General features: G+C 38.8%; 2 protein-coding genes, 2 long non-coding RNA genes and 1 pseudogene across 7 annotated transcripts; 1 reads left to right on the forward strand and 4 right to left on the reverse strand.

Moving 5' to 3' along the window:
• The first annotated feature begins 4 nt into the window (after window positions 1-4).
• Window positions 5-20,067, forward strand: LOC113665903 (uncharacterized). Of its 2 annotated transcripts, none has more exons than XR_016184817.1 (3): window positions 5-325; window positions 1,539-1,576; window positions 11,632-13,264. It is a non-coding gene; the product is annotated as an uncharacterized LOC113665903 (long non-coding RNA). The 2 variants fall into 2 exon arrangements; XR_016184816.1 differs by lacking the exon at window positions 11,632-13,264 and adding an exon at window positions 19,939-20,067 and having other exon boundaries at window positions 190-325.
• LOC149047902 (uncharacterized) lies at window positions 7,793-8,981 on the reverse strand (annotated as a pseudogene).
• Window positions 9,123-10,530, reverse strand: LOC149047903 (uncharacterized). Its single transcript, XR_016184815.1, has 3 exons — window positions 9,914-10,530; window positions 9,473-9,555; window positions 9,123-9,244 (listed from the first exon to the last, which is right to left on the reverse strand). It is a non-coding gene; the product is annotated as an uncharacterized LOC149047903 (long non-coding RNA).
• LOC149047904 (collagen triple helix repeat-containing protein 1-like) lies at window positions 15,828-17,940 on the reverse strand. 3 transcript variants are annotated; one of them, XM_089199801.1, is made up of 4 exons: window positions 17,588-17,940; window positions 16,976-17,053; window positions 16,689-16,871; window positions 15,828-16,328 (listed from the first exon to the last, which is right to left on the reverse strand). In XM_089199801.1, exons 2-4 carry the CDS (start codon window positions 17,039-17,041, stop codon window positions 15,975-15,977), a joined length of 603 nt encoding a protein of 200 aa, XP_089055927.1. In that variant the 5' UTR covers window positions 17,042-17,053; window positions 17,588-17,940; the 3' UTR covers window positions 15,828-15,974. The 3 variants fall into 3 exon arrangements, with proteins under 3 accessions (XP_089055927.1, XP_089055926.1, XP_089055928.1); XM_089199800.1 differs by having other exon boundaries at window positions 17,535-17,756; XM_089199802.1 differs by having other exon boundaries at window positions 17,525-17,685.
• Window positions 19,068-22,676, reverse strand: LOC113665976 (uncharacterized). Its single transcript, XM_027181720.2, has 2 exons — window positions 22,387-22,676; window positions 19,068-20,255 (listed from the first exon to the last, which is right to left on the reverse strand). The coding sequence occupies exons 1-2, from the start codon at window positions 22,574-22,576 to the stop codon at window positions 19,699-19,701; spliced, it is 747 nt and encodes a 248-aa protein (XP_027037521.2). The 5' UTR covers window positions 22,577-22,676; the 3' UTR covers window positions 19,068-19,698.
• Between the last annotated feature and the right edge of the window lie 622 nt (window positions 22,677-23,298).

Here is a 23,298-nt window from a genome sequence, read left to right on the forward strand (position 1 = left end):
CCCCGGTTGTTCATAGCTGGGTTAAGGTAACCCAGGGTTAGTGTGAAATTTGATTTCAGGTCTGAAAACTTTAAGAGAAAATTCAGTTCAAATCTTTTTGCTTGCAATTTGATCATTGGATGTTCTGAAAAGAATAGTAAAAATTTTCCCAAAAAGACTTTTGAACAAAGAAATAAAGAAAGCTGGATTAAAATTTAACCCTGGGTTAGAGCTAATTGGCCTTTGAACAACTGGGCCGAGAATAGGGCCGTCGTCAGTATTTTGCGGCAATTCGTTTACCTGTCATCTCACGGAGCATCAGACTCTGCTTTCTTCCTTCATTTAGGTAAGTTTGAGTTGTTTTGTGCGCTCCAACACCACTTTAATTACTTCAGAAAGTGTGTATCTCGTTTCTATTCCTTTTACACCGCTGCATTCTCGTTTAAACCGCTTCTTGAGAGCAGAGAAATGACGCTGAAGTGCAAGGCACACAACGGCGGGAACCAGCACTGCGCTAGTTTTGTTTTAAATTTATCAAGGATTGATATCTTTATTTGATATCTAGCTTTATAAATGATTCTCCTTCTATTTGAAATGTGGAATTACAGTTTTTTACGAATCATATTATTCAATTTGAGGATTTTCGGATCCAAAAACTTAATGTGTGGGGGTGAAAGGGCATGGCAAGAATTTTCCCCTTTGCAAATGGCGTGCTGCTTAAGCTAACCAGGTACCTAAACTTTATGGAAAATTTTATAGCAAGTAATCTACATGTTGATTTATATTTAGATAATTTTTACACTTGGGTGAGCATCGGACATGTTTGTATTCATGTATTTTTTAATGGGCAAACCTGTCAGAAGAACCTAATGTTGATGATGATAATAATAATAATAATAATAATAATAATAATAATAATAATAATAATAATAATAATAATAATAATAAACTTAATCCAATTGTCATGTAACTTAAGTATGTTGTTGCTAATTGGGAACACCGTAACATAGATAACAGATATACTCTTAGATGTGTGTGAATTAAAACAGAAAAAACCTAATACAGAAATATTATAAGTAATAGAAATATAGAGTTTTGTGTTTATGTACAATGTTAAGAGTTGTAGGATTATATTTTAAGAATGACAAAAAAAAAAAAACTGCTAGTGGGACATCTCTCGAGCGAAAAACTTTCCAGGTCCATTTTCTTAATTTGTCTTTTAAAACTGTTCAAGTCGCACTGTGTTGTACATTTCCCGGTAATTTGCACCATAAATAAGGCCCTAGACATCTGATAGAATGTTTTCCATAGGTTACTGTATTATATATTGGTATAACAAGGTCTGATGCTGGTAAATTGTAATTACTCTCCTTTGTTGGAATAATTCAAGGATGTACTTTGGAGATAGTCCATTTTTAACATTGAACATCAACACCATCAGGTCATGCAGTTGTCTATTATGCATTGTAGGTAATCCTGCTTTCTTTAACAGGTTTTTGTATGTTGATGCAATGTAATTGAAAACCACTCTCAATCCCTTTTTCCTTTATCCTCTCTAGTTTCTGCTGATCGGATGCTCTAAGGAATAGCAAAACAAGTGAGTGGTAATTTAGCTAAGGGAGAATTACCTCTTTAAGCAGATGTAATTTCTTCTTTTCAGGAATTAGGTTTTTCATTCTCAAGAGGACACCAATTTTGCAATTAGCTTTCTGATAGACTTCTTGAATGTGTGCACCAAAGCTAAGTTTAATATCTATATGGACTCCTAATGGCGTTAATGTACCTGTGCATTTAATTTCTTCATTGTCAATGACAATCTGTGCCTCTTGTGTATTCTTTGCTTTTTTGCTGGAGACATTTCCTAGAATTTGTCTTTGTTTGCCAGCAGGAAATTATTTTTATACCAGTTGGATACAATCTTAGCCTCATTGTTTAACAGGGTGGCAATTTTTCAATCAGCTGATTGAAAGGTTGCCATTTTTTTATGTAGAAAAATCACTGTTCTTAATACTATAACTTAAGTCATTCTGAAACATGTTCCACAGCAATGGTCTGAAACATGACCCTTGAGGGCAGCCTTTTCTTATATTGTGCCAAGAGCTGTTGACTGTTGCAAGCTTAACCCTTCCTTACTAGTCTTGGAAATATGATCTTAAGAGACACAGTGACTCATCAGAGAAATTATAGGCTTGTAGTTTCCTGACCATGTGCAATAGAAGGAGAAACTCAAATGCTTTGCCAGTGTCAGTAGGGATGACTCCCACAAACTTTCCATTGTCAATGGCCAGTCTCCAATCTTCTATGAGTTTCATTGAGGTCCTCTGACAGTGGTGACCCTTTCTGTAGGCTGACATGTTTTGGGAAAGATGCGAATCCACTTTGGTTACCACTCGCTTGCTTAGCAACTGTTGAAAGATTTTTGTTTATAGCATTTAACACTATCACGGGCCAATAGTCCTTCTCCATTTTGGCATCTTTCTTAAAAATAGGTACCCCATCCCCTCTCTTCCATCTCTTGGGATAACACCCAGATGTTATTGATAGATTAAAGATTTTTGTTGGTGAGAGTGCAAGTTCCTTTGCGGCTAGCTTTAAGATTCTTGGTGGTATTAAGTCAGGACAAGTGGACTTTGAGGGATTAAGACCATCTAAGGCTTTAGCAGTTTCGCCATAAGAGATCTCTGTAAATGTGAACATATCAGTAGTGGGCCAGTTGTTTTCAATGTTTGTTACACTTGGAGGGGCTGTAAAATTGTGTTCTGTTGGAGATAAGCTGGATTCATCACCAATATTGTTAGCCAAGGTAGAAAAATAACCAGCAAATTCTTTGACAACTACGTTTTGGTCTTTAGCCACAGTTCCATTCACATTCAATAACATACAATTGCTACCAAAGGATCCATTTCTGTTTGCCAGAAGAGGTTCGAACATTTTGAAGAATCCCTGTGGTTTAGAGTTCAACTCCTCAGATTTTATGTTAAGAAATTTTTTAATGGCAGTGTGTCATTGTTTTGAAGCTGCATTTCCGGTCTTCCTTTTCATTTCCCAGTCTCCTCAGTACTGTTGTTTGCATGTGTTTTTGCTGCCTTTCTCTTGTCCCTGATTGCTTTCTTCCAGTTCTTGGTCATGAAAAGGACATCTTTAGATGGCACACACTTTTTTTTTACTGGATGTGTTCATCAGTAATGTAGTTGACAAGAACAATAATCACAGTTTTCTTCAAGAGATTCAAGTATGTCCATAACATACCATGGTGCAGTAACTAGGTTGTTCCTAAAGACTTCTTCATCCAGTTTTGTGTAACTACTGCACAAGAGAATTTTAGAGGGGTAATTGACCTTATTATTCACAATACCATAAATCATGGGCATGATCACTTAATCCCAAGACCTAAGGAAATGAAACCCCTTTGGCTGACTGTGCATTTTAGTATCTTGATTTACTATATAATTTTGTTGGTTGATGCTTTATGGGGTCCTCCTTGTATACAAGGCTAATTACATGTAAGTTTGCAGAGCAGCATGTAACTTCTAAAAGCACAAATCTTGTTTTTGCATTGAACCACCTGTAACCTAATTACATGTAAGTTTGCAGAGCAGCATGTAACTTCTAAAAATACAAATCTTGTTTTTGCATTGAACCACCTGTAAAAAATTGCATTGTATACATGGACTTCTAGTTGGATATTGTTTCTTTTTTCTTACAACCAACAACACAGCTTTAAAACTCTGAGTTGATATTTTCCTAAAATGCTATGCCATCAAAACACTCTTTGGGGCATTGTCAAACAAGAATTTAATAATCAGGAAAGCATTGTTTACTTGTTTGTCTCACCCACAATTTACTATCTGGTTTCCAGAGGAGGACGTTGGATTGGCTAATTGTTTTGAAAGAGATGTTGCACCTGACAAGCAATAACTTCCTTAGAGAACAACACTCTCTCTTTTTTTCTTTATTTTCAGTCTATGGATTCTTTGTTTTTACATTTCTTAAATCACTTTTATGTGTATTTGATATTGCACTATTATGCTCTTGTAGTGTATTTGATTAAGAAAATTTGCAATAATGTATAATGCATTATATTTCATCCACCTCATGGTGCTGAAAACACTTCCAAGATGGTGAGAGATGATGAGAAATTTTCACTGGAAAAAGAGTGTACATTACACATGGTCTGATATGAGTCAATCACTTGATGTTTATTTAATTAAAGTAGCTCACAAAACTTTATTGCACAATCATTTTTGATTAATTATATCTTATAATTATATGTTATTACATTGTTTAATATCATATATTATGGTGACATTCATGCATATAAATGATCAAAAAGTGCATTAATTTGTTCACATGTCCACAAAACATATCTTCAATTATAATACACAAATTAGATTTCTCTATTTAACATTTTTAGACTTAGATTTATGGAAACTTTGTTCTGGGCAGGCTTTCTTCAGGGCTATAAATACAATCCCCACATTTTGTTTCAACTAAATGGTTCAAAGTGACTAATGACTGAAAAAGATACTAAAAGGCAACTTTTTGACAAAATAAGCTTGGGGGCCTGTTATGCAATTAATGTTGATGGCATCTTTGTGGCAGACCTTCCACCAGTTTTCTTCTGTTTCTTTGTAAGTTTTTTTAACTCCGTCTTTTCTTGACCATGAAAAGTTTTCCACTTTTTTGTAGACTCTGGCTGTAGTCCCTGGCTTGGCTCTAACAGTGTTTACGATATCTAGGATTTTTCTTTATACATGTACTTCAATTTTTGATCGATGACACTGTTTTTAACTTACTTTGGCATTTGAGAAAGGTTTTTCCTCAAGTTTTTCTGTCTAAATGGACATTTCTGATGTGCTGAAATGCTGTTTTGCTGTGACTGAAACAGTGTGGGGAAGCCACTGTATTGCTTATGACTTGCCTGCAATGGTAACAGTATACCAAAAACTTGCTAATCCGTCCCAAGACGATATCGACGACAGTTCACGTGTTTTTTTTCTACGTGGTACTTAAACGCACCAGCGCGGGGAAAAATGGTTCCGCAACATGTCACTGTTCCTGGCCATTTCGTGTCGTCGACTACATCTTCTCCAGCCCAATTCTATTTTCTTCTCGGTGCCGATGACGTGTCTCTTTCTTTGCGATGGCTTGATTAGTCTTTCTACAGTTCTTAAGGACTGGTCTTTCCGTCCAACATCTTCCCAGCTATCCTGCTGCGTGCTCTCGACGGCAGGTTCAAAAGACAAATCACGAACTTGAGCGGTACACGGAATGCACACCCAGTCGATGTCGCTGCAATTCTTGACGGCATCTCGGTAAGTTGTGGGTTTCTAACCTCAGTTTAGCTGTGGCTAATATGAGTTTAGCCAAGTTAACAAACCTGCGGTCAAGAAATATAGCGTTTGGTGAGCCCTAACCTGAGGTTGTTTAACCTGTCTATTGAACAACCAGGCCTACACGTGGGGTTGCTACTGTAAACTTCGAGTTTAAAGTCATGCTGTGCATAACTTCCTGATTAGAAAAACATGTCTACTGGTTTTCTAGCACATTGTTAAGCTTTTCCGCTAGTGTTTCAGAATATTTGTGCCCCTTTGGTAAGTTATCATAAAAAAGGTTGTCTATGAACCCAAAATGAATGGGTGAGTTGGGTGACTTGTCTTCATTACAGACTTATGAGATCCTCACCAGTCGGTGAGACAGGTAACATTTCTACATTACAGGCCTTTGGAGATCCTTACTGGTTGCATGTTGGTCCCCTTTGTTTCAGGTTTGTAAGACTTGCTTAACATGGCCGCTGTATCGTCAGAAGGAAGGTTCAGGATTGCATTTGTATTGTCCTGTAGGGGTCCCTTCCTGGTGACAACCCACAACAATAATTTTTTTTCCTGGTCTGATTTTCTTTCCTTTCATTGTCTAACAAATAGTGCAAAGCAATGCGCTCCTTGCATTGAAAAAAAAAAACATACTGATATCACATGGCCAAGAGTGGATATGCCTTTTATCTTGGAATGTTGCATGTAACAGGGTTACCTTGGTGACATTGCTAACTTACATTTAGCGTAGGGTTTCATAATAAAAAAAACTTGAGCATTAACTTGAACAGCTCATTAGTGAAATGGAAATTATTAGAAAAGTTATTACAAAATTACAACTATTAATAAATAAAAGTCTCTCCCTTCCATTTACAGGATCTTTTTATTATTTTTCTACGTACATAATTCAAATATAGATTTAAAAAGAAAAATATATAGTAGGAACTAATAATTACGTAAATGGCAATCTACATTTACTGCTTAAAATGTCTGTGAGATTTCAAAAGAAAAATGTTTGGTATTAACTTATGATTACCTAAATGGCAATCTAAATTTACCACTTAAAAAATCTGAGGTCTAACTTTCTCTCTTTTCTTGTCTGGGCCGGACATGTAAAGCAACGAGAACAGCCTTCAATACACAAGGAATGTAATAACAACGGAGAATGACTCTAGTCACCAGCACAACTACGATGGCGACCTTTCATCTTGAATTAAAATCTGGTAGCAAGCCATAATAAAGCACTCACTATGTTCTTGCAACCCTGTAGAAATTGACTGTGTAAATTAGTTGCATGTAGTTAAACGAGTATGATGGTTTTGAGAGTCACCAGGTCTTCTCCTTCCCTACACAGACAATTTGACTTTTGAAATGTATTTCACTTCTTTCTTTTGCAGTTTAGAAGGACTTTGTAATTTCCTTGAAGCAAGCTTTTACAACAGGGGAAATAACACTGTAGTTTAGATTTTTCCTTTGAAACACTGGTGTCAGCCCCATGATATTTGGTAACATTCATCGTTGTGTGGGTTGTAGTCACGGATTGATATTCATAGTGTTGACAATAGATAATAGTAATGACATTGATAATAACAAAAACAATATTAGTTACTGTATTTACTTGTGGTTTTAAAACAGATGGTGAAACTTACAAGGTGCAAATGAAATTGAGATAAAATTGGTCAGTTCACTAAAAGATACCGAATAACTTCTATTTAAATCATAGGAATGAAATGTGTAATTCATCTCAAATACAAGGGGACATTTGCAGACTAATGCTTCACACTCATCTGACGCATATGCATCTTTTGATAGGCTATTCGAAAAACGTGTTTAGATGAATTGTATGTTGCATTATTATTCATTGCCTTACCTTTGCTTTGTGTGGCATTGTTTCCCTCAAAAAAGAGATGGTCTCTCAATATGTAAAGTTGATATCATTGACACCTTAAATAAATTATTCGTTAAACATCATTAAAGTCTATCATATGCAAATTGTAGCACAGAAGAATGGGTTATTTTGATGTGTTATTCCAATCTTTAATGCGAGGAAAAAATAGCTTGTGAGGATTCATCACTCGCTGGAACAATAAAGAAGGCATTTGCACGCTTCACAAATTCAGCGATCAGAACTAACGTTAAGGTCATTTGATCTTTGCTCCTTCTCAAACTGATTTGAGGTTAAAAAAATCGTATATAATTGGTGATTGATCTCAGTTAAATTTAGAGTATTTAATGGAGTCCTTGTCTCATTAGTGTCGCTTTCTGTCCATGGCGACCATTGTCGACCAAGGCTCCATGCGCTCTGCATCTCTGCTGCCACTACTGTACACTACCACACATGTGTGGGTCTGCTAATTGCTGATCAACAAAGTACTTGCTCTTCAGGGCTCACTTACTCATTATCACTTGTGAACTACAAATTTCCAGACTTTTTGTCGAGCAAACCTTCTTCCTTAATACCATAGCAAATGATATGTCCATTCACAGAGTGTAGAACTTGTTCCTTTGCGATTTATGTGAAAGTTACCCTTCTGATAGAGGAACGAGCAAAATGAAAGAGTGAAAAAGTAAGGATTGGTGAATTCAGACATTGGTGTAGAGATAATGGTTTGCTAAGGTATTACTGATCGTGCACCAGTTTGTTGGGCCTTTTTCCTCTGTTTCACAATCCCTAAACTCAGACACAATTTTATTAATATCAGCCTCACCACGGGCTTGTGCATTAACTCGTGGCTTAGGAGGACTGACTCCAGAAATGGTTGAATCATCGTTATCTGTTTTACTTGCATCTGGTCGCTGTGGCGCAGGGCCGTGGTCGTTGATGTGTTCAGTTTCTGAAATCTCAATAGTTTCGTAAATATGGCTACTCACAGCTTTCAGACTGTTCCCAAATGCGCCCATCATCAGTGTTCGGAAGCGATAACGAATCTCCTTTAAAAGCAGGCACGTTTAATCGGTAAAAAGACGGTAAAACGGTAACAGCTTAAAATACAAACTTTAAAATAAAAACCTCCAAAATGCGACTAAAACTGAAATTAAAAAACACGCGAGAAATCGTACACGTAACTTGCTTACGAACTGGCCAAATTTAAATGTCTCAGCGCGCGCGCTAATCGCACGACACACCAGTCCGGTACTTTTTTCTTAAAAATCAATAACATTATCTACATAGGCAGAATCAATGTCTTTTAGCCAACGGAGAGGTCCTTTAAACGTGTGACCCTCTGACCCTAAGTCCTTGCGAGGATCATCTTTGCCTTGCTTTCTCACACGAAGGATATCAGCCTTATCAGGATCGAGGTTTTCATCTGACCAAAGTTCTTTCTTTTCTCTCTTCCATTGGGTATAAGTTTCCTGAACCTTTACATTCTAGGTGCCTTTCTTTGCAAATATCACAACAACTGAAGCTGTGAGTCAATTGCTCAACTTCAAATGCGCGGATAGCCCAGTAAGACTTATCTTCTGCTTCAGTGGATCTTGCTTTGGGGGAAGGGGGTAGGAGATGACCAACTGCCTCCCACAACGTTCTTTACTCATGTGCTCTTCTCCTCTAGTTTATGCGGTGTCTTTTGACCCTTTTAGGTTCAGTTTACACCACACCGTGTGGTGCAAATCCATACTACACACCAAGTGGCCTTGCTCTTTCTATTTGGCAGAGATCTTCCGAATAATGTCCGTCTACAGCTGCATGGTCTGGATTTACAGGCTCTAGTTTAGATATTTCATAAGTTGCTGCTGAAATCAACTATCTTTCGTAACGATATTCATCCCTTCAAACTGATCTATCATAACAATAGTTATTAGTTTAAAATATAGTTTTAAATAATATATATTTGGTTAAAACATTTGTCCAATCAATCATCAGCCCACAAAGCGACAATCAGTTTTGAATTTTACGTTGTTTGTTCCAGTAGCATTTCCCTCATCAATTCTGCTTTCATTCCAATGTTCTGCTTAAAATAAAACAAAAGTTGTAAAAATTAAAGATATACCTGATTTGCTACATGTCTACAGTTTAAGTTATTATTGCTTCCTTAGCTTACAAGCACTAAGTAGAGTAGGCGCGGTAGTTAAATTAAAAAAATTGGGGAAAATATATAATGAATGTGAATTTTTTGAGATCAGTTATCAGCTCACAGTTACAAACAGTTTATGGAAACTTTCATCATGCCAGGATTTACCTGAAATTACTGCAGAAATTAGGAGCAGGTTTGCGGTAGCTTCTTCTTTGTCTCCAGCAGCATTTCTTTCCCCTGTATTTGTTCTACTTGAAATAGAACAAAAATTGTCAAGAATAAGCATCTAAAAATTTATTACGTATTAATGTATGGTTAAAATTAATATAGCTTAAAATAATACAGCTTAAAAAAATTTGCAGACTCCTCTTTTCTCTGCTCGTATCAAAAATCCGCTCAACAAAAACATGTTCAGTTGACCCATGACGAGTTAATTTCTAATTGACTGCGCATGCCGGTGTGTCCTCAAACGCCAAGCACAAATACATCTTTTCAGTTATCTCTGTCGGGTCATATGAAAAGTACATTCCTGTAGAGGGACTGACATTTCAATTAACTCTGTCAGCAGACTGTTATCATCAGAATTACAAGCTGAGACGTACTTACCAATTAAGTGTGCAAGTTTCTCAAAAAGTCACTTTTGTTTCAGTAGATTTCATTTCTTTTCGTGGCCATCTTCAGCTGGACCATCGTCTGGCATGTGAAAACATAAAATGTTACTCATAATCAAAAACTGAACTGAATGAAAATTGATAATTTTTTTCTTTCCACCTGCTTCCTTCAATTGTGTCCCAGAAACGCCAGATGATGCATCAAAGAGAAATGAAGAAAGTTATTGAAACATTCCATTTTGGAAGATAATTCATTATGGATGTTGCTTCAAAAACGTCTCTCAACCTAAATTCTACAAATCACAAGCTATATTAAATCACACATTCAAGTTGACGAAGCAATCAGAGGCAAATTTTTTTATGATAGGATGAATGATCTTAAGTATCAAGATTATTTTGTGGCTAAATATTGAAATGTTCGAGAGAAGAAATAACCGTAAACAGGTGTTTTTTTTTACCACAGCACAAGGTTTTTTCGAAGGAAATTGCAAAGAGTGCAAAATCGTTTGAACTTTGTTGTTTTTGGAATTTCTCATTTAAGACTTTCGCTGACTTTATACTGTGAAGCAACATTGTACAAGCATGCTGAACAACTTTGTTTTTGGGCTTTAATAACAGGCTGTTAGAGACTAGCGACACTAATAGGGTGCGTGCTGATACACACCCAGTGTGTGCCATTATGATTGGATCTTCCAAGCCATCAATTTGGGAAAACTTCATTTTCAAGAGGTTTTGTGTAGCCTCCACTTCTGTCACTAAGCCATCCTCCAGGGTCCAAGATTAGTTTCTTGCGGTCAGCGTAGATCTCTGAGATCTACCTCTACAGCAGGTTCTGGAGGGTTCTCATTAATGAGAACTGTTTTGTCCTTGTCATTTTTTGGTGATGGGGGAGTAACTTCTGGCACATTATCTCCGTTAACTTCTGTAACGGGGCGAACGCTGACGTTATTCGATTCTTTAAATTATAATGAGTTTACCAAAGCCGTAAAGGACGAAAGTTTTGTGGATAAAATTTCAAGCGTGAAACTACTCAAATTGTTTTGTACTTAAAATTCCGTTAAAAAATAAAAATACAATGAACGATAAAACTTACTTACTATTAAATCCAAGCTAAAAGAAATGATCTTTAGAAAAACTACCCTTTTCTTTGCTTTTGTTATTCTTCCAATCTCACCAATCCTTTTGATATGTCTTTCTGTATATTAACATGTATCAAAGACGTGTGTATACCGTGCGTGTACCGAATGAAAGATAGCACCACATAATACAATAGATTGAAGTTCCATAGCCTTCCTCCGCTTCGAGCTGCTTTCTCCTGGAGTGACTCTTGCTTTTATCTGGACGAGGTCTAAGGTTGAAGAGTAGGGTTTAAGCTAGTCTCTTAGAACGCTTTTTTTTTTTTTTTTTTACCGTAACAGCTGGATCTGTAGACGTTTGACGTATGGTTTTGATATGATCGTTCCATTTTACTGCAGTGAACTTGGAGGGATTTTTTTTGGAGAGATCTTTGCTGTGATAACTAACTTGTCATTTATTGCTGTAAGAGGACTAGTGTCTGGCAAAATATCTCCTTTGACTCGTTTGCATTTGATGTTAGATTGGAGTGCAATATCCAGCCCGCGATCCAAGCTGTGATCTGTTGGAAGGGGTCTAGTATGTGAAGTAGATTTGCCGATTATGTAGGCTGATATTTGGGTACTTTTCTGGCTGCAGGTTTTACTGTTACAGCAGGATCTGTATCGTGATGACGTCACCATTTCTATCTTGTGATAATGAGGCAAAGTTTCTTCTCAAGGTTCATCGTCTGCCATTTCTCACGTCTCCAACTGTGAAAGAAAAGACCCAAAAAGAAAAAAACATCTTAGGTTATCATGTAAGCTGGTCATTTAGTGTTAACAACTGGGTTGAAAACGTAAATTAGCCACCGTAAAGGGTAAAAAAGCTGACGTTTCGAGCGTTAGCCCTTCGTCAGAGCGATTAGATCAATCTAATCGCTCTGACGAAGGGCTAACGCTCGAAACGTCAGCTTTTTTACCCTTTACGGTGGCTAGTTTACGTTTTCAACCCAGTTGTTAACTCTAAATTACCTGCTATACTCTCCCACCGACGCAGCACCACAGTTTCTTTAGAAACTTACCCCTTTATTAATTTTTCATGTAAGCTAACTGAAAAGAATTCTAAAGCGAAAAGACGTAAAAGCGCCAAGAAAAAGGCCTCAACAAACCCAAGTCGCAAAACTCTGAAGACGACTTCCTTCGACGACACTCTTTCAGCAGTCGTCGCCGGCCTAGAGACGACATTAGAGAACTTCAGATCCGACTACGAGTACGAGTATGAGTGCGAGTACGCCTTTTGCGCGCGGGAGGCCTAGGGCTGAGCTGTTGTAGACACCGTCGTCGCCGTCGTCAGCTCGCAACAAAAATGTTTCAGTACTTGTTGTGAGTACGAAGTGGCAACATTTTGTCAGTTGTGGAAATGTTTAGCAGACAAACCACACAAGATGCTCTGGCATTTATGTTCATGGAGGATGTCATCGATGAAGTCGAGTTTTCGATGCTTTTCGAAACGGTAAAAAAGAAAAATCCGTCCTTTCCCTACTTGTCGTACGATCGCTTTGACTTGACTCGCGTCACGGACGAAGAATGCAAAGCTGAATTTTGGACTTGCTGAATTACCACTGTTAGTAAAAGTTCTGGCCATTCCTGATACATTTGTTTGTAGAAACGGGACTGTGGCAACTGGCATGAAAGGTTTGTGCATTCTTTTACGAAGATTTGCATACCCGTGCAGAATGAGCGACTTAATTTCAAGGTTTGGGAGATCTGTACCTGAGCGAGATTATCTCGGAAGTTTCAAGCCACATCTTTGATAACTATGGGTATATTTTACAAAGCTTGAACCAGCCCTGGATGCAGCCTGAGAATGCAAATATGGAAAAGGTACAATAAAAAGTACTAACCTCATCTCATTTAGGTGTTACCTGCACTTCAGCTGTATTGATTTATAGGTTGAGGTGCTGAAATAATTCTAGTGAGTTTGAGTTGTGCTGTTTCTGATATTTGTTGTTGCAACTTGAAAACTTGCTCGCGTCATTTTTAAAGTGGTCGGGAAAATTGCAGTGGAAATGCAAGTGTTATTGTTGGAACTAGTACAATTTAACCTGATATCTGCTTCAGCAGACTATTACACTACTATGTTATGATGTACAAAATTTGTGGCTTGTATGCGTTATCACTCACAAAAGAAAAATATGTGTCTTACAGACAGCAACAAAAGCTCCAGATGTAATGTCATCTACTTTTGAGTGTATTGCTGTTTAATAAATGAGGATGTACATACTTTCCAGAGGAGTTTTTGTGTAGTTGTTTCATGAGGCTTTCTCTTTCTTCTGCTTTTGTTCCTCGCCTTCTCTCAGTTCTTCAAATCCTGCAATCCCGTACTCTACATCTACTCCACTTTGTTTTTCTCTTCGCTTTCCTTCTTTAGGAAATCTTTCATCAATTTGTCAAATTTTTCTCGTACTGATCTTTGTGTCACCTTTAATCCACAACCAGCCAAACGCTCTGCAATTTCTGTCCAAGCTGACCCTCTTTCTTTGGTCCCAGCCTTAAACTGGTATGGTTCAGTGGTGATTACTTCAGTGAGAAGCATTTTTTCGTGCTCGATTTTCCAAATAAACAGCTCTCTCGACGTATCGTCATGTAGCTCTGAAACTGGAAAACACGGTATGTATTAAGCTTAACTTTAACTTAACTTCTGGTTTTAACGCTTGGACCGAAAAATACAACTTGTTGGGCTAAAACTGATTTACTTAAGCTTATTTTAATCGAAAGAATAAAAGAAGGAGCATGACTTTGAACTTGAAGTGTAGTTTTTGAAAAGCAATTTCTAACGTGCAAACATAACAATTTGTTAGTCGCTGTTTAATGTAGAATTTGTACTTGTATGAGTCGCTTGAAACTTGTAAAAACAGCTATAAAGACTAACCTTTTAACCCGCCTGAACTCAGTCGTACTTGGGGAACGAGTTCTCTTGAAAATCTCGTAGTTCTCAACAGGACGGCGACGAGATTTTTGAAGACAGAACGACTTTGTGTGACATGCTTTCGCTATCGAGCATGCGTAGTAGGTGCACATTGGAAATCTCGTTCTCGTACTCGTAGTAGTAGTCGGATCTGAAGGTCTATTCAATCTTGCGTAACACCTTTTGCGCATGCGTATTAGGGCGTTTCCGCTGAGCAGACGTCGTCGTCGTAAAAGTAGTCGTCGATTCGTAAGCTTTCTAATGATACCATTGGATGGTTTTGGTTTGGATTTCCACATCATTATGACACAGGTTTCATGTCCCTTTCGAACGTGCTCTAGTATTGCAGTAGGTTCAAGACTGCTCGGTTCACGAGTTCATTACAGTGAGCTTTTGGCTTGTACCACACACTGAGAGAATGGAGCCAAATAGATAATCCTTTCTACACATATAGAACAGTGGGAATTCAATTTGCACCCAGTACATTAGGCAATTATCCCTTTTGAAGAGCTTTCTTTTCCAAGTGTTGAGCTAGAACCAAGCCCTCGTAGCCTTTAGTACTGAGTTAATCCACATCTCCCATTCTTTCAGATCTACCAGACCTACTTTGAACTCTCTCGGTTCGAGCATGGGCTATACTAGAAAGTGTGTTTACTAGTCTTTAATTAAACGTTCTCTGATCCTCTGGATTATTTCTGCCTGGAAATGACCGCTGCATATAGATTTCTTGTACCAAAAATTTCAGCCACCACTTAAAAGTAAAGAATAGACCCTGAATCTTTTAAATGGTTCTGGAATTGGAATTCCAATAGTGTTATTTTCAAGAGTACAGCAGTATGTCGCTGACATTATTGGTTACCTCGATCTCTCTTCTTTTGTAATGAGTTTCCTCAATTCCTCTGACGGCGCACACTAAACTGTTGCAACTTTATCACGACCCGAACCTACAAGGACATCTAGGTGCCATTTATTAGCCCTGTCTGGCTGGTCATGGAGATTCCTCTGACTCGTTGGAAGTTTTTTCTACCTTACCATTTCCGAGTCGTTTAATTTTATTCCGTATTTGAGGAGGTCCTGTAGTAGCGGTTTACACCATGAAGATAAACAGAATAGAAATACGTTCGAGTGACGACTCTAAAAGCATTGTGCATTCGGTGTTTACTCGTTTCGTTCTCACGGACGTTTCGTAAACTTGAGAAACTTTGTCCTAAAGAGGGGTTGGCTTCCAACAGGACTTTGACCACACAGAAATCGATCATATGGTTTGAGTAACGACTCTAAAAGTGTTTTTCGTTTCTAACAACAAAGTAAAGCGTTGTTCGTTTCTATAGCAACAAAATGCAGTGTTTGTAGTCTATGTTAAAAAGTCTTATGTTGTGTGCTTTCTTTGTGTCATGATAGGTTTTCTGTTGCATTTTGCATATTTTGGGCTTAGGAAATTATATTCCGTTGGTTCATAATTAATCACACGCAAGTAGGGGTTTTGTAACTAACATTTTTTTCGGACACCTGTCTTGAAGTAGTTATCTCGGAAGTTCATTTTTCTTCCGTCGAATGACACGTATTTTTTCATTTTTCTGTATACTTTGCGTTTCCTTCCGATTGCATAGGCAATGTTGAATAGTGTGAAGAAAATTTTGATCTCTTGACTCAAGGAACGAACAATTGAAAGTTCTGAGCCCGAAATGGAAAAAACTTCCGTGCAGATGCCAATTTCCTCTGGGTTTTCCTTGATCACTCTCGTGACATTTGCTCGCACGTTATTTCGTATGTGACGCGCATGAGTGAGTATAACTATTATCACCAAACAGTGTAGGTCATCCACGCGACAACTCCAAAGACAATTCAACTTCTTTAGACAATAAACAAACCTGAACATTGACAAATGACACTTTCATGATTTATTTGTTGAAAACTTTATCAATTAGTTGACAGCATTAAACTACGACATTCAAGTAGCCTACTGGTGCATTACCACAAAGCTTTTTGGCTTGTTATAAACGTGGGCCACATCCAGCCACATTAAATTGTATTTATTTCTGAGGTGCCGAAACTTCTTCTATCACGATCCTGGACACTGAGTTCCAGCCAGAATGAGCATCTGCATTCCCATAACCGCTACAGTCTCCCACGTTGATCCCCACGCGCACAGTTCCTTGTGGGATGTTCTCACAGTAGCCTTCAATATGACGCACACGAAGTGGCTCTAAATTGCTTGCTCGATGCATATAAATGAGACCATCAATTGGCATAGGGCCACTGCATTCAGCCCCATTAAAGGTGAAGTACCAACGTTTGCAGCAAATTGTGCATTTAAAGATTCGGAGAGCACCGCTATAGAAAACGCGTAAAGAAGTGTCTTTCTTTGTCTTTTGAAAAATGCAGTCCTGTAAATTTGGATAGGATAGATTAATAAAAGTTATTTTAGGAGAAGAGGTACATTACGATAAGAACGGTTCGTCAATACCTCTGACTGTGCTAGACTGAATTGCTACGAGCTGGCTACAGTTGCTAGCCAGCTGACACCCATTCAGAGGCTAACGTGAGGTGGGGAAGCCCACATTTACTCTCTTTTAACCGCAATTAACTTTCCAGAGATTATTGCATGATCGCATAGGAATATAAACGAACCAAATGGCGGTGTATTTACTCTCTTCTAAACTCGCGGGCTTCCTTACTTATTTTGTACCGTCGCCCAGAGAAACATGCAATCCAAGTTTAGAATCAAAATGTGCCTTTTGGCTTACTTTGATTAATCCATAATCCCGATCATCGTTTCCCCTCCAGACGCACTGTTTCCAAGTTGCGGCGATACCAGCTTCCCCTTTAGGGCCCTGTTCTCCTCGTTCTCCCTTTACCCCGTCACGACCGTGAGGGCCTGGTATGCCTGGAGTTCCTGGAATACCAGGTATGCCGTCTGATAGGCAAGTCTATGAAAGACGCAAAGAAGTCAAACAGATTCAGGCGTATCAGAAAGATTTTTCCAAAGTGCAGATTGAGATAGGTAGCTCCAATATTCGTTGTTGTTACGTACCTTTTGAGAGGGTTCGACAGCTTGCAAATAGGCAACTGTAAATATTACTAGCAGGTGAGCTTTCATCGTCAGCGTACTCTGTCAATAATGTTCAGCTTTAGTTACTCAAGATAACCAACTTTTTATATTGTTAGATCTACGAGGATTACTTTTCGTAAGAAGGCTCAAATGAATACTTCCGTAACATCTATGAATTACAAGATCTAAAAAGACTAGGGTACCGAACTGAAATTTCTCTAAGTGCCCTCTGGGTATAGTAAATTGTTGATGGGTAAGTTAGATATGAACAAGAAGAATGGCGGAAGACGTTAGCTTCTTTGTTATATTAGGAAATAAAATCACACCTAAAAGCGCCGTGTCACCTGATTTATTAGTAAGGTAAGCCCGAAACTGAATGCTCCCTGAGAACTAGGCACGCAGCAAAGAACAGGTCGCGATTCTCCTTTGAAAAGGCTTTCATGATAGGAAAATCCCGGCAGTTAATGATAACAACTTTTAAGATGGCAACGAACATCACAGTCTTTATATATATACACATGAGTTTGATACCACTAAATACCGTCTATTGCTCAATATGAAACTGCAGCCTTCCGAACGTAAGAAAATTCTTACTGAGACTTCCAGAAGATACGACTTCTCTTCGTTGTATCAATAACAGGCGATGAACACTTTTTACACTACGAAACGTCGAATTTATGTTTTTGAAATATTTGGTCCCAGGCTTGAAGATCACGTAGCAGTTGAAAATGACGCCAAATAAGGGTAGAAAATGACGGGACGTGCTCTTGCTGCTTTGAGAGGATTATTTTAATAATCTTCTCAGTTTTAAGGTAAGTATGGGTTAGACAGTGTCATAACTGACGAAGTTGCTCAAAACTTTGAGTGTGTCCCGTTGATCAGATTCATTGGTAATTGTATAAATCGAATGGAGTCAAGAGAGAGAGAACAATTTGGACTGACTGACTGACGAGCAAGGAGTTGTTTCCTTGTTGTAATACAGGGGAAGGGATTGACAGATGGGGTCGTGACCGGCACGTCGATACATGCACGTACACTTAATGAAAATGACAGGACGTGCTCTTATAGCTCTAAAAATATTATTAAGATCAGTTTCCAGGTACGTATGAGCTAGGCAGTGTCTTAAAGAAGTTGCCCAAAACTATGAGTGTGTTCCGTTGATCAGATTCAGGGGTAATTGTCATTGAGCAATTTTACAGAGAGAACAATTTGGACAGACTGACTGACGAGCAAGGAGTTGTTTCCTTGTTGTAATACAGGGGAAGGGATCGACAGATGCGGTCATGACCGGCACTTAGATTCATGCACGCACACTTAATAGCTTGACACCGAAATGTTCGGCAACTCTTTAACTTACTCGAGCGGCTGGATCAGACTCATTGTGGTCTCTTGAGAGAGGAAGCAACAGGAATTAGAGCAGTTTACTCGCCGTGAAAACGCAGCTTAGGTGTTATCCTAATCACTATGTAATACTTGTCACAGTTTGTATTTTAATACACGTGTTACTACAAAGTGCGACCATTTTAAAACATAGGCATGCATAGCATGCAAGATTTATTCTTTTTGGCCCGGTGAGTTGAGATGGTATACTATGTGCCTAATGTTCTCATTTCTGTAACAGGAAAAAGCATAACTTTCAAAATAACGAAAATATCGCGTTACTTCACCTTAACAGAAAAAAAGACAAATTTTATCTGAACTCGCACAGGTATTTTGCGGTCTATTGTCGCTAATGTCAATACTTCTAAGCAAAAATGAAATGCATCGGTACCACGCTGATTGTTGTCTCTTTCGCAGCCGTTGTTTGGTCTCGTCACACACGACATTTATCCATTTCTTCCCTGTTACCGCACTTGAATAACGGCACAACTCTTGAAGTCTTCCAGCCGGCTGGTATCACTCCAGAGAAATAGGAAAGGTTAATTATGCGAGTCAAGCACTCCGAAATAACCGGAACTCCGTCCTTAGGCAAGCGTGCAGGAGTATTGTCTAGTCCAGTAGCTTTGTTCGTTTTTAGCTTTCTTAACAAATTGTAAACAACTTCAGGTCTTGTAGTAGAACATACAACTCCTCACGCTAACATACAGTAATTTTTTTTTTTTTAATAACAATAAAAAAAAAGCTGAATAACACGTCACATTTTGTAATTAAAAAAAAATAAAACATTGCACTTTGTCAAATACTAGTCGCACATTGTAGCAAAGGGTGACGATTACCACAAAGTGAAAGAACATGTCATTTATCGTACCAAGAGGCCTCGAAGAATAATAAACATCACTGCTGGATCGGTTTATCGACAACTGACCTCCTATTCCGTCCAAGGTAATCGTATAGAAATTTTATTTCGCCTTCAACAGACTTCAAGGCAACACTACCACTTGATTAATGATTAACTATAGGTTAATTTACGAAATAAACGCATCAGAAAACCTTTCTCATTCCTTAGCATATACGTGGTCCAATTCCTGTAGCAAGGACATCCTAAAGACTTGCGTGATTGTGCAACCTTTAAAAAATATTTGGAAAATGCCAGGGAACTTCAAATAATTACCGAAATCCTACCGAATAATTCGCGAGAGCCCGATTTTCACTTTCAAAGTTAAATAATGGCAAATATGATACTAATGTTTCACAAAAGTGTGTTGCTAAAACCGTATCAACCCTTGAGGCCTACACTAGCTAGCAGGTATGAAAAGAGCATGGAGCTAATAAGAGGAACCACCCTCTTTACCAGTTTTCAGCCGTTCGTTTCCCATGAGTGGTGGATAGAACAGGCAGATAGCAATGGTATCTCTAGCGCCGATTGTCATCTTGTGGGCGTTGTTTCCTACAAGAAACATAGTCCCATGATGCTTTTCAGAGTCAAAATCGTGTCGACATTGCCCGTTTTCCCATACGTATTCACCTTGACCTTTGATAACATAGACTAATTCTTTGTTATTTAGATATTGGAGATGCTTGCTAAAACTACTCGAACAAAACGTGTTGTGAACTGAGATGTTGTAGCCATCAGGGGCGGCAAGAAACCTTCGACTTAATCCATCTTCAAAGGGAACATTGCGATCTGAATCAGTTACTTCGTCCAGGCTCTTCATTAGCAAAGGTGGGGGAGATACGCTTGTGTCATGTGGGACGGAAACAGCAACCATTCTCACTGGCTCCTGAATACGAATGTGAACGTTTTTGTCAGATGTGAGAGCAAGGAGATGGTCAGCGGTGAAAGGCAGCTGTTTGGTTGCACCGTCGTGTATGACACATCGCCCTGTTAAAATGGATGAGGTGTTTAGCAACATGAAAGTTGTGATTTTAGATATATGAAATTCATATTTATTTGCACTGCGGTGAAGAAACGAGTTTAAGAGATCCTCGCAGCCAAGAACACTACTGAACTAGTAGTTGAAAATAGGACCTGAAAAAATTCAGGCCCGTACGGGATTTGAACCCATGACCTCTGCGATACCGATGCAGCGCTCCACCAACTGAGCTAACAAGCCAACTGGGAGCTGGTCAATATGTTGAGTCCAAATAAACCATCCAAGTGATGAATGATGATTTCAGTTATATGAAGTTCATATATTTGTATATATTTGTATAATAATATATATTCCAGTTGGCTTGTTAGCTCAGTTGGTAGCGCGCTGCACCGGTATCGCAGAGGTCATGGGTTTAAATCCCGTACGGGCCTGAATTTTTTTCAGGTCCTATTTTCAACTACTAGTTCAGTAGTGTTCTTAGCTGCGAGGATCTCTTAAACATGAAAGTTCTTTACGTCTTGAAGATACCTTGCTCAACATGAGTGGATGTTTGACGAGTTGCGTGGTATTTTTCCGAGTCCCTTCGAGGCTCGGTAAAATATCAGTAATGAACCAATTGTCCGCTCGTATTCCACGTTAAACCCTTCGAATAAAGTCTTTTTTTTGTCTACCAACATTTAATTTTTTAGTATGCTGGCTTCTAGTTTTCGATCGCAAAGGGCATATACGAAAGATGAAAATAACGCAAACGAAACCATTTAAGTTTACTTTTATGACCCCTCCCTTTCCACTAGGAAAAGAAAAGTTTGGATCGTTAAGTGCAATTATTTTGTTGCTCCACTTTCTGTCTGTATTCAATACTTCTTTTACAGTGCAATATCATTTTAAATTTTGTGCTTTTCGTTGCCCTGTTATTGTAAATTAGAATTTAAAAAGTAGACATTTCTCAGGAACGTTCGAGTCTTTGAAATGGTGGATAAGGCGCTTATTTCAGTGATTAGAAAGGAGCTCAATCGCGCGGAGGCGCTGTTTAATTATCCCCAAATCGTAACCAAGGAATAACCTTCTCTTTTTTCCGCAATTTTGCACCCAAATAGTTCGGCAAACGGGATAATTCACTTTAAAAGAACTGGGGGTAGGGAAAGGGGTGCTTGTTTAGATTTTGGTTTAAGTGGGAGGCATATTCTTAACGGTTTTTAATAGAAGGAATCACTAATTCGAGAATGTGCGATGATCAGTGTTGAATTTTTGGTCACCTCAACAAGTTGCCGATGCTAACCAAATAACAAAAACAAAAGAAAGACAATTAGTGGTGTCCAATTACTTAATTTGCTCCATCTATCTAATTTTAATTCAAGACGGCTAACGCGCTGCTTGCGTGACTGAATAACAGACCCCTGGCTTTCTTAACCTGAATTCTCGAGTTTCGACTCTCTAGACTTCGTATTCTGGCACCCATTGACCATTAGTAGTGCTCCTCACAATAATCAAAGATTAAAGGTAACTGCTTGTATCTAGTCTCTAAATCAAACAAAACTTCGAGTGTATGATAGACGCAAATACTACAAATTTACCACACTAATAATACTCCATGGACTTCTATCGACCCGTGACAGTACAGGCGTCTTATTAGAGCGAGCTAACGATATAAGCTCGCAATTGTTTATCCGACGGGCCATGTTTGATTTGGAGTTAGAGTGGACGGTGGGGGTAGGGGGTAGGGGCCGGGGAAAGGGCGAAAATCTTCACTCCCCCACACCTACGCCTCTTCTTATTCTTGACCGATGACTACCCCCTTAGTACGTATTTTCTTCTCTCCCCTGTCTTTCGCTGCCATTTAATTCAAAGATGGCGGCCACAATTTTTACTACGAAGATACTTAGCACCAGCTAACTAAAGAAGTCAAATATGCTGTTTTCTGTCTTGCGGTATAATTCTATCAATAATTCAGGAAGGCTCTGACACGCAGGGCACGGTGGCATGATTCTCTTATGTAGATATATAGTAATTTGGGTTTTATCTCGGTTTTTTTGTGTGCGTGTGAAAGCTAAGGGTTTCATTTGACCAGGTCTTCACTCTACTGATATAATTTGTCATAGGGGCGATAGTCATTCGTTGCATGGAAATGTTTACTCATACCTTCAACACAGTAGTATATGTGATTGTGATTACGGTGAAATGCGATGAGCGTGACCTCGTCGCCAGCTTGAGTGTAAAATTCGTACATTGCACATCCCACTCCGTCTTCAAGGGAAACTAAAATCTTTCCCTGTATCTTACTACTGCCAAGGGGCACAATCGGAAGATCATCTGCAACTCGAACTTTCATTATTGCTTCAGATTTGTCAATCTGCAAATAGGTTTATCGTGCTTGGATTTGCAAGACGAGGGGTCTCAAGAGGCCTGGAAGCCACAAGCCATTCCCAGAGGACATTGCGAGTCAAATTTTCGTCAGGCGCGGAAAAGATACAGTAAGCTTGAGTGAAGTTTTATGTTATTCCACGTCAAATTGAAAGATTTCTCGCGCGGTCACAACAAAGAAGGCATTTATTGAAAGATAGGTGCCTGGGGTGCGGGTACTCAGACAATGAGCGGGATTGTTTCCCCCGGCTTAAGCCATTTCCACCACCTTACCCTCAAAGATCTTAACCAAAAAAAGGGTAAGTGATCACAATTCATAATTGCCAGGGATTGCAACCATCCTAAATCATTTTCTTTTTCAGCGAAATACACTCGGGAATCCTATTACAACAACTGCACCTGTAGCATCATGAAGACCGGCATTCGTTGCTGTAAGGGGGCAACAGGTCATCATCGTTAATCTTCTTTCCACGCACGAACCGCTCTGCCCTTCTGTGTAGGTTGTTTAAAGATCGTTATCAAACTATTGTTTGAAATCTTCGTCAGCCTATGAGCAGTACTTGTTCCAAACCTCCCACCTCCTTCTGGGAGTGATCAAGGCTGGTTTTACGAGGGGCTGGTGTGGATGAAGACGAAGCATTTGTTTCCCCCCCCCCCTCCCCCCTTCTCCCCACTTCCCCTCAACAACCC

Source organism: Pocillopora damicornis, chromosome 3, assembly GCF_964200805.1.
Source record: "Pocillopora damicornis chromosome 3, jaPocDami1.2, whole genome shotgun sequence".
Classification (NCBI taxonomy): domain Eukaryota; kingdom Metazoa; phylum Cnidaria; class Anthozoa; order Scleractinia; family Pocilloporidae; genus Pocillopora; species Pocillopora damicornis.